Source organism: Heptranchias perlo, chromosome 12 (genome assembly GCF_035084215.1).
Source record: "Heptranchias perlo isolate sHepPer1 chromosome 12, sHepPer1.hap1, whole genome shotgun sequence".
Lineage (NCBI taxonomy): Eukaryota > Metazoa > Chordata > Chondrichthyes > Hexanchiformes > Hexanchidae > Heptranchias > Heptranchias perlo.
In genome coordinates, this window is record NC_090336.1 from 14878871 (window position 1) to 14897430 (window position 18560).

Consider the following 18560-nt stretch of genomic DNA (forward strand, 5'->3'; position numbering starts at 1 on the left):
TTGTGTGAATACAGAATTCATTGGCCAGCAGGCCATAGATGCATAATCAATTGAGGTGTTTAAAAGGGCGCTAAATACTTATGTAAGGAATCTTACAACACCAGGTTATAGTCCAACTGTTTTATTTGAAAATCACAAGCTTTCGGAGGCTTTCTCCTTCGTCAGGTGAGCGCACCTGACGAAGGAGAAAGCCTCCGAAAGCTTGTGATTTTCAAATAAAACAGTTGGACTATAACCTGGTGTTGTAAGATTCCTTACATTTGTCAACCCCAGTCCATCACCGGCATCTCCACATCATGGCTAAATACTTAGGAAGCAACGGTGTTGAGGGCTATAGAGAAAAGATAGGAAATTAAGATGAAAAAAAATTGAGCTGCCATGGATCAATGGGACGCACCACCTGCTCTTGTACCTGTGTTCTTGTAGGCTTTTTATCGTGTCTGTTGCTCTAGCTGACGTGAAGAAAGGACTTCACTAGGGTATTGGATTGATTCTTTAACAGGAAGGGTTTTTAAAAAATTGAATCATAGCCTCAGAGGAAAGGAGATAGCTAAAATTTACATTTATAAAAGGGCAGCATGTATGAAGAGTTTGAAGTACAGAATATCTAGTTAGTTAATTCAGGGTGCAAAGCCAAAGCATTTAGGCTAAAGATATACTTTCTGGATGATGCATCCTGATACTGCAATCATTCTGCATACTTTATGTCAGAATGTCCTTCCCTCCCAATCAGGAGTGAGAGTTGTATGTGTAGAGGTACTTTATGGACTAGATTTACTGTTCAGAATGTGTATTCAGCCTAGATGGATAATTATGGGGGAATAGTACAAATACCTGAGTAAGGGAGAGGAAAGTGTTATCTAATTGAGAATGAGATTGAATTCAAGGTGGAATTTGTTGTAAACCATCAAATTGGTTGCCAAATGACCCAGAAGAAATCAAGTTGCAAGATGCCATGTAGACTTCACCTAGGATATTGTCACTGTTAGTTCCAGGAAGCAGAATAGTTTAAATTAAAAACTGGTCATACAATATAAACACTAAACGGCAGTAGAAAAAATTACTATCACTTCTTAAAATTCTAAAATCTCATTCAGCTGTGGAATGATTATTCCTGTGCTATGCAAGTGTTGTTGATACTTTACCTACAAAGGTACAAGTCTCCAAAGCAACCAATACTTGTATTCATCTCAACATCCCTGAGCTACATAGTTGTCAGGAGAGATGTGAAATATTACCCTTGTTTCCAATAGTCAACTATCATCCCAGATGCCATTCTCAGAGATTATGGCAAAAACTGCCAAACTCAAGACATGTAATATAGGAACATTGCGGGGTGATTTTTCAGCACACATGGAGGATGGTTTGGCCTGGAAAGGATTGGCATCATCTTTGTCATTCATTCTTCCTTTAGAGTCTGATAACATTAGAATACTATGTTTCTCTGGAAATTACTGAAACATTTTGAAAACAGCAGTTGGAATGTGTACGGCAAACTTACACAATAAAGTACCTCCTTCCCACCTGTCTCCCCCAGTAGTTGGAAAATCTTTGTATGTGTACTTGTTCCACTGTTTGAAATATTAAGCAAGATCCATCACATCTTGAAGATACATTGGTCACTATTACTAATGAAATCCTGGCCCAGTTTTAGGATATGTCCTTACGTAGCGCACAAAATATGTGTCATGTCCATGTCCATGTCTTATTCTGCAATAACTGTCACCTTGAATTATATTTTAGGATAGTAATTTTTCATGAACCGACCCTTTACATGTTTGGATGCAGCAGATTTCACTTAGTTGCATAAAATTATAAGAACATACAAAGGCCATTCAGTCTTTTAGACTGACTTGGCCACTATGATATTCTTACAGGACAATATCTCAATGTTCAGGTTTTGCGCTGGTTGATCTCTCTGGATCAACATCACCGGTCACTCCTGTAAGCGGACCTTGTGCTCCCAATAATCCAGAGTGCATCTTTTACTGTCCAATATTTAGTTAAACGGTAGTGTGACCCAGGGATCATAACAGAGAACCCTTATTACGTATACCAGCTACTGTAGTATTGCACGTACTGCCACATAAATTCTCCTTTTTATGGAAGGTGGACTAAAAATCACTATCGAGACAAGGCACGACTGCCGTTCAACAAATTAATTTATTTCATATGAAATACATCAATAAGCAGAATACAGTTTTCAGTGAGATTTGTCAATTTCCTGTGCTCCTGACATTCACTTAGCTTGCAAAATACGTTGTCACGTAGTGAACAGTGCTAACTGTGAAGAACAACTCGTGATTGTTCTAAGATTTTAAAGTACTTCCATTGAAATAAATGAGAGAAGGGGAGGTCTATTTTTCCTGCTCTGCTGTCCTTTTGCAGAATCTTAATAATTTATACATTTGGACAGCATGGAGGTAGAAAAAATATATATGAAATAAAATAATGAAAGGATAGTCAATTTTTAAAATCAAACATGTCTCTTGTAATTTGTCTTACAGGGCAGGCTTATACTGTGCTGTTGTGCCATCAAATATTGATAGCACAACAGCACAAAGATAATTTGTTTGAGTTCAGTCTGAGGACCAAACATTATGTAAACATGCCATTTTCGTGCTGATTCATAGACTCTTCCTATAAAATAGCCATATTCAATATTAAGCAGGTAGAATTTACATAAGAAACTACATCACTATGTGAACTCACTGAAGCAGGTTTTGAAATTAAACATTGCTCAATTAAACGGGATCTATTGGAGTTAACACATCTTCAACATGTTGAGCATTGAAAGTTTTAAAATAATGAATTGCCAACTGTTCACCATAAACTTGCAGCAATTAATGCTCAGTTGTTAACCAAGTGCACTGATGTCTCCCATTGGCACTAAATTAAATCCAAGTCATAAATTTGGAACAAAATGTGTACATCACAGATTCACCAGAATGATGTCAGAGATGGGAAAATATAGTTCATAGAATGGTTGCACAGAAGGAGGCCATTCAGCCCACTGAGCCCGTGCCGGCTCTTTGTAAGAGAAATCCAGTTGGACCCATTCTTCCGCTCTTTCCCCGTAGCCCTGCAAATTTTTTCCCTTCAAGTATTTATCCGATTCCTTTTTGAAAACCACGATTGAATCTGCTTCCACCACCCTTTCAGGCAACTCATTGCAGATCGTAACCACTCGCTGGGTTAAAATGTTTTTCCTCATGTTGCCTTTGGTTCTTTTGCCAATCACCTTAAATCTGTGTCCTCTGGTTCTCGACCCTTCCGCCAATGGGAACAATTTCTCTTTATTTACTTTATCTAAACCCTTCATGATTTTGAACACCTCTATCAAATCTCCTCTCAACCTTCTCTGCTCTAAGGAGAACAACCCCAGCTTCTCCAGTATCTCCAGTTACTGAAGTCCCTCATCCCTGGAACTACTCTAGTAAATCTTTTCTGCACCCTCTCTAAGCCTTGACATCCTTCCTAAAGTGCGGTGCCCAGAATTGGACACAATACTCCAGTTGTGGTCAAACCAGTGTTTCATAAAGGTTCAACATAACTCCCTTGCTTTTGTATTCTATGCCTCTATTTATAAAGCTCAGGATCCCGTATGCTTTTTTAACAGCTTTCTCAACCTGTTCTGCCATGTTCAAAGATTTGTACGCACGTACCCCCAGGTCTCTCTGTTCCTGCACCCCCTTTATAATTGTACCATTTAGCTTGCCTTTCCTCGCCTCGTTCTTCCTGCCAAAATGTATCACTTTGCATTTCTCTGCGTTAAATTTCATCTGCCATGTGTCTGCCCATTCCGCCATCCTATCTATGTCCTCTTGAAGTCTATTACTTTCCTCCAAGTTTTGTGTCATCTGCAATTTTGAAATTGTGCGCTGTACACTCGAGTCCAAATCATTAATATCAATCAAAAAAAGCAGTGGTCCTATTGCCGACCCCTGGGGAACACCACTGTATACCTTCCTCGTCCAAAAAACAAGCGTTTACCACTACTTTCCGTTTCCTGTCACTTAACCAGTTATGATGAGAGACTTGAAATACTGTTTCCACTTGGAGCTGAGGAAACTTAATATCAGATTCAACATTAGTTTAAAATTATGAAGGGTTTTGATACAGTAAATAGGGAACATCTATGTTCTCTGATTGGAGAATCATTGAAAAGGAGTCACCAATTTAAAGTTGTCACTGAGAGTGAGGACAGCGATTAGGAGAATTTTCTTTACACTGTTGGAGTATGTAATGAGGCAGAAACTATGTATCTCTTAAAGGAAAACTGGATAAATATTTTAAGCAGAGGGACGTACAGGGATACGTAGAGAGAGTGGGGCATTTAGATTAGTTTTGGATTGTTCTTGTATCGTGCCGGCATGGACATGATTGGTCGGCCTCCTCCTGTGCTGTAAACTGGTTCTATCAAAACTGCATATTATAAATGTGAAGTGAATTCAAGGCTGTAATCTAATCTTGTGGCTCAGAAGACTGCTTTTTAAAAACACTTTCATTATTCTTCATGTAAATCATCTCCATTCCTTGATCCACTAAGGATGACATTCCCTCCATGATTTTTCTTTGCTCACCATCCACCCCAAGGCAGGGAGATGTCACGTCCTCTGCTCAGTGCCTTGACACTCGGTGTGGCTCCAATTGAGAGAGTAGAACAGAGATCAGATTTCTGTGCAACCTCATTCCATGGCTCTTGACAGTTAATGCATTGTTAGAATTCCCTTATCCAATTGTTGCTTTGTAATTATTATACGGGAGAGAAATCGGTAGACTTTATGAAGGGATAAATACCTCCAGAATACCAATAAACCTTATATGCATCTTTTGACATAAAACACAGAACTGTGGGAAGGAACATGGGCGCTTTCTCCCTCTACATAGTACTTCAACAAGTGCAATTTGTTTTAGCCTTCGGAAACACATCACTGTCAACCGGGTCTGTTGTAATTTTTTTCTCCTCTGTCATTGGCTGTGTTCTATTTTTGTTGTGAAAGGCAAGGACATCTATCTCTGCCATTTTATCTATGGCGCCATACAGTTTCTCGTGATTCAGTGACAACTGGCTTGAGAGACCTTTTGCCATAGTTTATTAATGAATAACCATTATTCATTTGACTTTGACCCTGTTTAGCAGAATAGCTCCGGTTATTTCTCTTCCTGTGCTACATTTTTTTTTAATGTTGACTAGATATCATTTTGGAAAAGTGACTCTCTTTTACCAGGTTAGTCCTTCACCCCACTGCTTAACATTTTCCATGACCGGTTAAGTTGATCAAGGGACATATATGGTTGTCATTTTTAGGAGCTCTTTTAAGTTATAATTTTTACTTTGAATTATTTCACAGGCAGCTGGAGCGGACCCAGCCAATCATGGGGATTATCATAGACCACTTTGTAGATCGTCCCTATAGTGGATCTTCACCACTACACCCATGTAACTACAGGTGGGACAGCAACAATAGTCATTAAGTATAAAGAACAGATTGTTAGCTGTACTGTGGAATCAGGATATCAGTTTAGATAGCTTATTCAAGTTGCCAGAAGAACCCATCTGAAGCATAAAATTGCCCATAATTCAATTTTAGTTTAGTTTTAGGCTAAGATGCTGTGAGGAATTGAGATGTCTCTGATGGAGTAGGGGCGCGCTTTTGATTTTTGTGGTTGACAGTGTAGAGGGTGCTTTACTCTGCTTCGCACAAATGCTATACTTGCCACTGGGTTCAAAATATGGAAAAATATTTCATTTCACAGCATGCAATTTAATACAAATTTTTAAAAAGCAGAATGAAGACAATTCATTGTCGTTTTATTTCACAGTTTTTGTTTTCATTTCATCTTCCATGTTCCTTTTTGTCTCTCTTTATTCCCTTGTCCTTCTTCAGTTTTAGATAAAAGACACCAGTTAATGCTTATTTAGCCCTCTTAGTATTCGACTAAAATTAAAAATGTACATTTCTAAACCAAGTCCAGGAACAAATACTGTATTCTGTAAAGCACTGGCATGTAAATGTGCAGAAGACTAGAGAAGCAACAACAGCTGGCACTATTGAATGGTAAAACCAAGAAAAATAGGAGTTATTCAGTGCTACCATTTTAGAATTGTCAAAATAGGTTTCGTCTACAGCTTTATGATTATGACTCTGAAATTCCTGAGAGGGTCCTAAAGTGGTTTAAGCTGGGAGGGTGGGCCAGAATTTGGATTGGGCCCCAGTTCCGCTAGGTCGTCATTCTTTTTTTAACGTAGAAACATTCTGCCAGAAATGGGTACAGGCCTGTTGCTGATGTCAGAGGAAGAGTAGGAACTGGTGGGATGGCATTGCCTGCCGGCATCCCATCAGTCCTGCCTCCTTTATACCCAACACAAATTGCTCCTGCATCATGCAGGATGCTTGCAAGCCAGGATAACATCCAGGTAGAAGTGAGGCTCAAAATGCCAGTTTCTTCACAGCTATTAAGAAACGACAATTTCAAAATCAATACTTTTTTAAAAACAAACATTTTGGTGTTCTTTGGCCAAAACAGCCTGCCCCCCCCCCCCCACCCCGATGGAGCAGCAAGGTGCTGCTGGGAATTTCCTGGCCCCCCACCAGGCGAACAGCAGAAATGGCATGGGTGTCTATTGCTTTCATGCAGATGTGTCCAATCCTAGGATTTGAGGTGGTATCAGAGCTGGGGCAGACTGGCAGGCGGAAGACCATCCCACCGCACTTCTGGCAATGGAGATAGAATCACAGAATCTTGCAGCACAGAAGGAGGCCATTCAGCCCATCGTGCCTGTGCCGGCTCTTTGAAAGTGCTGTCCAGTGGCCCCTAGAACTTTTGGAATCTAAGTTTCTACTTGTGCACCATTTGAAAACCTGGGATTATTTAAGTGGCAGCTATGAATCAACCCCGAAGTAAAACTGAAAATAGCTGAACTAACTTTAAACAATTGTAAAGGCATGGCATTACCCTTTTTATTGTTAGATAAGAGTAATATCACGCCTTTGCTATCAGGGGTGGTGGGGGGCAAATGAAAATATTGCAGCATCATTAAACCTTCACCAGTAGCAGCATGCAGAATATACTTAATATGTTCACATGAAAAAGAGATCATCAAACAAATTATTTGGATAGGTTAAAGTTCCTCCTGTTTTTCTGTGAGGATTTGCATTGATCCTCTCTGTTTCAATATAACATAATTTTTTAGGAATTACTGGGGAGAATGCAAATGGAAGCCTGCATAATATATTGCATTGCAAAAAGAACAACAAAAAAACATTAGGGGTGGCTCTGTCGTGTGATGTTATGCTGCTTCAACATATTGGGCCAAGGAGTATAGCCAGTGATTCCCATTATATAGAGTTGCCAGTCTAGGTCAGGCTTTTGGAATGGGAGAGGTTACGTGCACCCCTAAGGGGGAGGTGGAAGATTGAAGGCACAGTTGTCCCAGTTGCCAGTTGAGAGTAGCATGGGAAGCAGCTTATGGGTTGGCTGCTGTCTCAGCTGAAGAATGATATGAGGTTTGGGAAGACATAAACTGCTGATGTCGTTTAAGAACCCATCCAGCCCCCTGTTACAGATATGAAGTATACACTCTGTCATCTATCTATTCTTATAATTCTTGTATTGTCCTATTGTTTGCTTATGTTACTGGACAGCACTGGCAGTGGCCTCAGAAGTGCCAGAGATACACATTTTCAGAGAAATTACCATGTTTCCGCGGCAACTCAAAGCCCATTTAAGCTTTTATATTTCTAACATTCCACTGAAGGCATTTTTATTTATTTTAAGTTCAACGTTAATACTGCCTTTGCTTTTCCAGTTGCAAAATAATTAAGCTGATATAATGCCATGCAGAGATCCTTGGCTCTATATAGAGATAGGTTTGTATTTTTTCCCCCCTCCTTTTCTACTTTAAAGGCGCTATATAAATGCAAGTAGTTGTTGTTGATGTTGGCTGGTGTTGCCATGTGGATATACAGATGGGCTGGGTTTAATGATCCTCCAGGGCTACCGCTTGGTCCTACATTTGCCAGTGCTAGTGTCCATTGCATGAGCTGTGGCACATACCTTTCCATCTGTGCTTGGAGCTTGCAATTTTCAGAGGAATCTGCACAAGAAGTAGCCAGGATGGAGGATTTGGGGTAGCACATAACCCACCTGAAGTCTGGGTACATTTCAGGGTTGTACATTTGAGATTGGTTACTCAGAGTGAGGAATCCTGAATGTGAACCTGCATTGTGGCACCCTTTATTGGAGGTAGGTAGTCTTGAGAAGACTGTTTCTCTCAGAAAGATTAGAGATCGGTCCAGAAGAATTCTTCCCAGTTGATAGTTCCTAAATGTGGGATTTTTATGACAAAAGTTAGCTTCAGGTATATATCCAGATCAAAAAGGGCTTTTAGAAAACCTAAAGTGTACCAGCAGAGGTTATAGACTTTCTCTCTGCAGTGGAAACCTAGCCTCCACTCCTACACACTGTCCCATAAACAGTGCTGGCTGGAGCAGAGTGGAACAGGTCTCTGCTATGACACTTGTCTAATTGTAAACAATTTTACAACACCAAGTTATAGTCCAGCAATTTTATTTTAAATTCACAAGCTTACGGAGATTTTCTCCTTCCTCAGGCAAATGTTTCAAGATCTCGAAACATTTGCCTGAGGAAGGAGAAAATCTCCGAAAGCTTGTGAATTTAAAATAAAATTGCTGGACTATAACTTGGTGTTGTAAAATTGTTTACAATTGTCAACCCCAGTCCATCACCGGCATCTCCACATCATGACTTGTCTAATTGGCTGCAGGCTGACTCGCCCACTGTTGGAAATTTTTCTTGTTCCGTTTCCAGATTATTTAAGGTTTGCATCGCCACGTGGCTGGATTGTGTTTGAGATGTTGTATGGATTCTGACATTACCTGCAAATTGGTATATGCCAATAATCCATGGGGTATCTATGATCCCTTGACATGAGGCCAACAGTTCTGGCCTGCAAAAACGGTTCATCCAAGTGCAGAATTCTTGTTTAATTAAGAACTTGCTAAAGGCACGTATTACAGCAGTTTTGTTAGAACCTCATTAATTAGAGAAAAGTGGCCTTTCTATTTTTTGTTAAAAGGGCTTTCACTAAGTCCAGGCTATGGTTGCTCTGCAATTCCAAGCTGTGGAATTTCTCCCCTGCTGTTTTTTTTCCTTTTTCTACTTCTCGCTCCCCCCGCCAGCTTTCCCCATTCAAAGTGAGTTGGAACAAAGTGTATGGTGTTTCAAATCTGAATGATACTGACTAGAACTAGGGGCCACAGTTTAAAAATAACTAGAACTAGGGGCCACAGTTTTAAAAAATAAGGAGTCTCCCATTTAAAATGGAGATGAGATGAGAAATTTTTTCTCTGAGCATCGTAAGTCTGTGGAACTCCCTTCCCCAGAGAGCGTTGGCGGCAGGGTCATTGAATATTTTTAAGGCTGTGTTAGATAGATTCCTGATTAACAAGGGATTCAAAGGTTATAGTAAGTAGACGGGGAAAGCAGGGATGAGGTCACAGTCAGATCAGCCATGATCTTATCAAATGGCAGAGCAGGCTCGAGGGGCTAAATGGCCTACTCCTGCTCTTAGTTCATATGTTCGAATACCGATCCTCTCATCCCCATTGATTTACAGCTTATTAATCCCCAGCCACTTCCCATTTATGCAGTTTACCTGCTAAGCAGGATTTCCAATTATCTAACCCCACTGATTTCAGCTCGTGGTTTTGCAGAAGCCCAGTTGCACAGCTCAACCTCTGTGTTCTAAGTGCGTAAAATGCAAGTGTTTACAATTTAAAATCCTTTTTATTGCCCAACCCTGGTTGCTCTGAGAAGGTGGTGGTGGGCTATCTTCAACGTGTTGATTGATTTTATAACCGAGTGGCTTGCTAGATCACTTCAGAGGACACGAAGAGTCAACCACGTAGACTAGGACCAGGTAGGGGTGGCAGGTGACATTAGTGAACCAGATGGCTTTTTATTACAATCTGGTAGTATGGTAAGCATAGCAGAGGTATTTCTTTCTGTTCTAAAATTCTAACAATCCAATTTCTAGTTTGTTTAATGTGGCAGTGACCCAAGTAAATGGTATTGAATGTAACGCCAACTGGTTGCTGTATCTGTCTGTCATCAAGAAGTGCTGCTCTCACTGTCACTTCAAAAATACCATGAGATACTTTTTAAGCTCTAATTTGACATGGGAAAACTTCATTTGAACAGTACCTTTTAAAGTTTAGGCTCTGCTCAATATACTAGGAGATACAATGTTGTAAATACCAGTTCACAAAATGAAAAGCCATCAGTTTTGATTACATTTCGGACCACCTGACTAAGTGAAAAGTCAGGTGAGACAGCTAGGTGCTAAGTGGCAACTATCACTGTAAACGGCTGTGCAATGCAATGGAAACTCAGGCGCTGAGCAGGGTAAACTAATTTCAAACGGTTTAAAGTACAAGTTTCTCTCAACAAAAGGCATTGTTTTTTAAGCAGTATTTTAAATATGAAATGGAGATGTCCCCCAAAACTGGACAGACTTGCTGCAGAATTTGCATTTTCATGCTGTAGAATTTGGTTAGGCTTACCACAGAATTCTACGGCCCCTAGCTATGTTAAGCCCATTGTGAGGACTTGAAGCTTTGGATGCGTTGCATTGTTCATCAAATCTTTGAAGTGAGAACTAGGCTGGAAAAATAGTCGTTACCAGGGAATTAGATAGTAATGAAATTCGTAAATCATGTTTAATAAAATGCTTCATTGTTGTTGTATAATATAGGTGCAAATCTGAGTAAAGTTTACCTTCACTCGAAGTACAGCTTTGGCCGTGGTATGAAAAAGTGCATAAAGTAGACCAAAATGTTCATTGTTGATGGGTTTTGCAGGGCAACTGGCGAAGACGATGCAGGGACTTTTCCCTCTGTGGAAGACTCCCAGGAAGTCTGCACTACTTCTTTCTCCACTTCTCCTCCCTCACAGGTAAGGAGCAGAAAACAGCCTATCCAGTTTATAACTGATTAATGAAATGCTGTTCTAGCCCAGACTCTTTCTAGGATAGAGACTCAGCAGGGCATAGTAGCAGCCTTCGACAGTGCTTATTTTCCAACAACGTTCACCTGAGGAAGGAGGAAGCCTCCGAAAGCTTGTGAATTTAAAATAAAATTGCTGGACTATAACTTGGTGTTGTAAAATTGTTTCCAAGGAATAGGTAGAGATCTAATTAATTCAAATCATTTGTAATAACTTGAGGTGTCTAATTGATCCCCAGAATAAACTGGCCAGGGCTCTCACTGCTGATCATTATCAAGTGATCCCTGCTGTGTGGACAGAATCTGGCTCGGCTGTGGTGACTCCACAGTCGGGCAAACCTCACTGTCTAGGTTCACATATGAAAAATAGCCCCTTAGGTGATTGGTACCTGTGGAGTTTATAGTCCAGCAAGGCATTAAGACCTCGGAGAAAATTGAGGGGGAGGGAAGCCGAAATTTAAAATCTGAAATCTCTCAATCTGGGTTCCATTGGGGCTTTGGAACTCAACCCCACAAGCAACTAGTTGGAGGCTTGAATTGACCACCAAAGATAGATATAAATGGATGAGATTGCAGCCATGTTCAATGTAGCTCTATAGCTCTTTGTTTTATCACCAAGCTGCACTAGTTGTCAGTTTAGATGTTCACAATGATGGCTTGGCTTTCATAAATATGTTTTTGAAATGTCTTTTTTCAAATATTGTTAACTCGCATTTCAAAGTTGAGATTTGGATGCATGAGAAACTCTTAGTTTTTTTCTCTCTAAGTTCTGTTTTCCTTCTCTTCTTTTTCTCTTTTGTGTATGTGTATGTTTGTGTATAGTGTGTGTTTACTGTTAGTAAGACACATTTTCAGACTTCCAAGCCAATGGTGATGGACACTCTGAAGGTTCCCATGCTAGGTTTGACCTTTACGCATCAAGTGAGTTATAATAGAAGGCAATTGCAAGTTATCGGCCAAAGTTTGTTTGAAGCCAAACAAGAAATTGTTCAGGCCACACCAAATCTTAAATTACTTCTTGGACCTTTTTCCAGACTTAACTGGGAAGGAAAAACCAATGGAGTTCTTAATGTTCAAAGTATTTTTGTTGTGAGAAAACCTTTTCTGCACTACAGGGTGACCCACCAGGTTTGTTCTAACTTGGTGCTTTTGTAGCCTTTGTTGTCACTGATTGGGAGGTGCCCTGTAGGGTCTCAATTAATTTCAGCAAGGGCCATGACTTCCAGTTTGCCTAAAAGCTAACTGGAACTAGCTTTCTGCAGGAAGCAATCCTTTCAGCCAAAAACGTGGTTTACCGACATCTCCAGATTGACTTTCACCCCGGGCCAAAGCCTGGGCTGCCACTGCAGTCAACCAAATCAAAGTGAGCTGCTCGCCATCCACAAGTGAGCTGGCAGCGATGGAGACGTCTGAGGGAGACCTGACCAGGCAGGTAGCTGTGCAGGTCAAAACGTTCAATGTTGTAAAAACAAAAGTGAAAGAAGATTTTTGTGATACCTTTTTATCCCACTATAAAATGGCAAATACTTGGAACAAAAAGTGATCCTCCTTCGACTTTCTACTCCTTCATATGTCTTAGATTGCTGTTTGGTTGAAAGAAGAAACAAATTCCATGTAGCTCCCCTATATTAGGGGTCTTAAAAATTGATCTGATGGTGTGACTCATGTGCCATATTTTATGGGTAAAATTTGTAACTATAGTCTATTCCTGATAATTCAAAGTCATTTTTGCACTGAAAAATTTGATTTACCCAATAATTTGAATTAAAAAATGCAAATAACACAGCAAAATAAGAATTTAGTGCTAAAAATTTGAATTATCAGTTCATTTGAATTAACCATCTTTAAAGTAAGAGGAGTAGACTATAGCCTACCTGTCTTTTTTTTTTAAGTTAAATGGTCTGTGTGGTGTGTAACTGGATCCGGTTTCATGCTTGATCTGAACTAAGTTAGCCAACCTCAACCAGGGCAATGGTAGAGGGCTACAATTGCCCCAGTGTCCCTGGACCAGTGAAGAAATGAATCCACCAAGGTTCCTACTCCAGATTACATGTGGATGTTAGGTTAGGAGAAGACACATCTCCACTGCAATGCACTTGCACTCCCAATAGTTGACTAAATTCCCACGCTCACTATCTTGACCAAAATTGTGTGAGGTACCACCATCTGTGGAATCCAACCCCAGCGTAATTGTAAGTAATTAAAGTGAAGTAAAAAAAACAATGTGAGTGTCCCTGGACAGCAGCAGACCTAATTGCTATTCATGCTTGTAGTCTTGAGAGAGCTACACCTCTGACAGATAAATCTCAAATGTAGTGTTTACACTAAAGTGCCTTGTTGCCAATTTTTTTTTTAGTCTGTATTAGTTGAGGCAAGATCTGGAAGCTCCATAGAAAAGTATTGCTGGCTTTCTCTGTCTATATATGAAGTGACATCAAAGCAACAACTTTAGAATTTTGCAGTACCAGGTGTGTTGGATGGGGAAGATGTGCCCAATGTATAAGACAGTCTTAAAATAACATGAAACCGGGAGTATATTTTTAAAAGATGTAGTTTACTTTTTCAAGGTGTACTTGTACATGAGTCACTGCCCAAAAGAATTCTAAATCCCAGGTGATGATCTCTGTCTAAATGACACTGATGCAGGGATTGGATCTCCATGTTCGATAGCAGAGTCCTTGGGCTCGAATTTAGCAGGCCTGCGGGTTCCCAGCGGGTGGTCCTCCGGGAGCGTGGTAAACACGCTCGGCAAAATTAGTGGGTTTCCCACGCGATCGTAGCAGGCAACCCACTAATAGGAATCAATTACCTGCTCCTCCGGGGTCCACGGCGCTGGCCTGCGCGTCGGTCGGGCTGCGCATGCGCAGTACGATCTGTCAGCTGGAGGCTCTCTAGTTAAAGGGGCAGTCCTCCACTGACAGATGCTGCAACCAATGGGACAAATTGCAGCATGGAGCAGCCCAGGGGGAAGGCTGCTCCCAGTTTAATGATGCCTCACCCCAGGTATCATCAGATGGGGTGAGGAGGAGGGGGAGGACACCGATCTTCCCCCCGGCGGGCGGGAGGAAGCGGTCTGCCCCTGCCACCAAGAAGGCCTGGCTCGAGGTGGCAGAGGGGTTCACCTGCGCCACCAACATATCGCCCACCTGCATACAGTGCAGGAGGCGCTGCAATGACCGCAGTAGGTCAGCCGCAGTGAGAACACGAAGTCTTTCCCCTACACTCCATCTGCCACAACACTGCCCCCACCCCACATCTCCTTCGGCACTGCCAACACTATTCTGTCACATCACCCTTCATACCCACTCACACCCCATCCTCATCTTACCTCCACCTACTCACCTCGCCAGTACTCATCCTGCCACTAACACGCAACCCAATCCTCATACAATCTCATTGCTCCATCCCATACTCACCCTCTCGTGCATCTCCCTCACGGCCAGCCTCACTCAACCTGCCACCAACTGTGCTGCCGCCACAGGGCATGCATCACATATGTGCAGTAGGCAGCGTAAGGCAAACGTCTCGTCAGCATGAAGGGGGTGCACAAGGGTGTCTGAGGGTTTGTTTTGGGTGTTACCCATATTGAATTTCAGAGCAACAAACAGCACACATTATATTGACACCACCACTGCCATGTCTCCGCGAATCCTTTCCGTTGTGTCCAATAATGCCCGCTCCTGGGTATCACTATGAGGACCCACCACTGATGCCACCCATCGTGTTACTGCAAAGTAGGTGCAGGTGTATTTGCAGGGCTCGTCCGCGCAGACGACTGAGAGACATCGGCGGTGTAGCCGGCTGCACCCTGGAAGGATGTGGAGGAGAAGGTGTGGAGGGCAGTGGTGACTTTGCCAGCGACAGGTAAGCAGTTGGTGCTGGGGCCAGCCAGGAGCAGCTCGGCATGAAAGAGGCTGCAGATCTCCACGACTACATGTCGAGCGAATCTACGCCTCCCTGTGCACTGCTGCTCGGAGAGGTCCGGGGAGCTGCGCCTCGGTCTGTGGACCCTGTGGCGAGGGTAGTGCCCTCTGCGACGCGTCTCTCTCTGCGGTAGCCCTCCCTCCTGCTGTGCAGGTGGGCGTGCAACAACACCGTGTTGGGGGGATCCACGTCTCTGCGGCGGACGGCGTGGACTGCGAGGCTGCTGGTGCTGGTCATGCTCTTCGTCCTCCGAGGGTCTCCACACACCACCCAACTGGCAGGTGTTGGTCTGAGGGGTTGTGCAGGGTAGGTGTGTGGTTCCTCGGACTGGGGCTGCGGTTTCGTGTCGGTCTGTCCTCTCGCTTGGCGGGGGGTGGTGGAGGGCAGGGGTTGCCCTATGTGACGCAGTGGCCTCCTGCGTGGGTGAGGGCTCTCCCCCGTGGAGCGCACCTTGGCACCTGCCACAGGCTGCTGGCTGCAACACGCCAGGTTGGAGGGAGACTGTTTCCCCCAGTGTGGGAAACTCACTGCCTTGAACCGAAAATCCCACACTTCCTCTTTTGACAGCTGCTTCAGCTCATTAACTGACCACAACGAGCAAGGTAAGTACTCTCAAGTGGAACCCCGCTGGCTTTAATTGCCTGCGGGATTCCCACCAGCGGGGCTTGCGCGCGCAGCCCCGCACGTCAGCGCGGTACCCGGAAGTGGCCGGGATTTCGTCGCGATCCGGTCACGTGACCGGATATCGGGATTTTCGGGGCCACCCCGCTGGGAACCCGCCGGAAACACAATCCTAAAATCGAGCCCCTTGTGGCTGACATCCACTAAAATGGGGAAAGGGACACATGGAGGGAAACAACCATATTAAAGTCATGACATTGTGAGAATGCGAGGCACTTGTCCGCTTGAGGGAGATTTTCACTGGCATTTGCCATGGAACATCTTGCTTCTAGCTGTAGGAAGAAATTGCAGAAGCACAGGATCAGGTCTCCAGCCTGTCCTCTCAGCTGAGCAAAGTGAATTGGGAAGATTTTAGTCGTGGGGAAATGGTGGCCATAAAAATGAATGTAAAACCTGTTGTCTTCCACTTTGATTTTCTTCTGAGTCACTTTTTTTGTACTTATGTTTCCCTGTTTCTATGCATCTGTCCTATTTTCATCTCTCCTGATTTCCCATGGCCTAAGATAATGAACAAAATGTGTGTACATCATGGCCACAACAATCAGAGAATTTAAAAAAATAAATGCCTTGCAACACAAGCTCTCAACCTTATTCAGGCCTTGACATAAAGGCAGACTTCCTTCTGTGTATCCAGGGCAAGCATAATCAGTCAAATATTGTGTAAAATTACATTTTATCACTATCTAAGAATCTTTTAAACTCCCTCCCGGTTGGTATTTGAACAGGTCTTCTGAAAAAAGGTACAGGATTTGGGGTAGCTAGCTGCTGATTGTGTTTCCGAAAAAAAAAAACTTTCTATGCTGATGCAAAAAGCAATCCCAGTTTTAGTCCCATAATTTTGCAAAAATAATGCTGAGCTCTGTTTTATTTTTGTGTATGAGTAGATGTGTGACTACACAGCACACAGACATACTCTGTGTTATTTACCCTAGCTAACTGTACATTGACAAACTAATCACTAATTCTAGTCAGTTAGTCGCAACTCACAGACTGTGTATGCCTGTTAACTGTGTGAACTGAAAGTGGGCAGTTTTTACTATGTTATATTGAAAAAAACACAATCAAAAAGAACAATTTGTGAGATAATATGTTTTACATTTGTAAAATTATTTTTGTGACAATAAATAAGTGAATAATTAAAGTTTTTTTTACCCATCTACATAGTTTGGACCAACCCAGAAAGTCTATTATTTGGCACATTTAGTCGGTACATTAAGGAATAAGAACTTTTTTTTTAACAGCTAGCACTTTCTGCTTCACTATGGATAAGCTGTTGCTTGCAAGCTGCTAAGTGTACATGGTGGCAGGAGTGCCTTAGCAGTCAGTGCTAACAAGTAAACTGTATTTTTTACATAACATGACAGATCTTTCCAGTATTAGTGTAGTGTCCCTTCAGTTATACAGACAACTTGGAATTGAGGTATATTTGGTTATTTGCAAAACTTCAGACGTAACTTTCAAAGGGGAATTGGATAAATACTTGAAGGGAAAAAAATTACAGGGTTATGGGGAAAGAACAGGACAATGGGACTAATTGGATAGCTCTTTCAAAGAGCCAGCACAGGCATGATGGGCTGAATGGCCTCCTCCTATGCTGTACCTACTATGATACCATGCTAGCACTGTGGCTCAAATTGAAGGCTTAGAATGGTGACAGTTAGGACCTTGGAAAAGCCCATCTCCTACCAGGTGCAGTGTCTCTCAATCCTGTGTTTCCTGGAACAGACTCTCAAGAATGAGATCAAATGATAATAGAAAAACTAAGGATGAAAAATACTGCATGTTTAAAAATGGGAAGTCCAGACTAAGGACATATGATAAGATTCATCTGCAGTTTAAAGATGTTTGAAATATCATAAGAACATAAGAAATAGGAGCAGGAGTAGGCCATCCAGCCCCTCGAGCCTACTCTGCCATTCAACAAGATCATGGCTGATCTTCTACCTCAACACCATTTTCCTGCACTATCCCCATATCCCTTGATGCCTTTACTGTCTAGAAATCTATTGATTTCTGTTTTGAATGTACTCAATGACTGAGCCTCCACAGCCCTCTGGGGTAGAGAATTCCAAAGATTCATCAGCCAGGGGAAACATCCTCCCTGCATCTACCCTCTTGAACCCTGTAAGAATTTTGTATGTTTCAATGAGATCACCTCATTCTTCTAAACTCCAGAGAGTACAGGCCAAGTCTACTCAATTTCTCCTCATACGACAATCCCGACATCCCAGGAATCAGTCCAGTGAACCTTCGTTGCACTCCCTCTTTGGCAAGTACATCCTTAGGTAAGGAGTCCAAAATTGTACACAATACTCCAGGTGCAGGCTCACCAAGGCCCTATATAATTGCAGTAAGACATCTTTACTCGTGCACTCAAATCCTCTTGTAATAAAGGCCAACATACCATTTGCCTTCCTAATTGCTTGCTGCACCTGCATGTTAGCTTTCAGTGACTCATGTACAAGTACACCCAGGTCCCTTTGAACATCAACATTTTCCAATCTCTCACCATTTAAAAAATACTCTCCATTTCTGTTTTTCCTACCAAAGTGAATAACTTCACATCCTTGAGGCCAATGGTATTACAAGAAAAGCACCATTAGTTGCAACTTCAAGAGGCTGGGGTGACCCCTACTTGCCTCATGCGTAAAGGGACCCACCCAATATATGTCGAAGTCGGAATGGTGTGTGGCTTGGAGGAGAATTTAGAGGTGATGGTGTTCACAAGCACCTGCTGCTGTTGTCCTTCCAAATCTTGGAGGTCGTGGGTTTGGGAGGAGCTGTCAGAGTAGTCTTGTTGACTTACTGCAGTGCATCCTGTAGATAGTACACACTGGGGGTAATTTTCACCCCCATGAACAGTTGGGTTGATGGGGGGTTGGGAGGTTAAAGTAGCAGCTTTATGTAGCGGGACCGCATCCAGGC

General features: G+C 42.4%; 1 protein-coding gene across 7 annotated transcripts in view; it reads left to right on the forward strand.

The window, feature by feature from the left end:
• The window catches only part of atg13 (ATG13 autophagy related 13 homolog (S. cerevisiae)), a 90119-nt gene that overhangs the window by 41013 nt on the left and 30546 nt on the right, over window positions 1–18560 (forward strand). For 4 of the 7 annotated variants that reach the window (XM_067993684.1, XM_067993685.1, XM_067993686.1 and 1 more), the window contains 3 exons: window positions 5355–5453; window positions 10887–10980; window positions 11853–11951. In XM_067993684.1, the coding sequence (XP_067849785.1) occupies window positions 5355–5453; window positions 10887–10980; window positions 11853–11951 (292 nt within the window). The remainder of the gene's footprint in view (window positions 1–5354; window positions 5454–10886; window positions 10981–11852; window positions 11952–18560) is intronic. The other 3 variants (XM_067993687.1, XM_067993690.1, XM_067993688.1) reach the window with 2 other exon arrangements.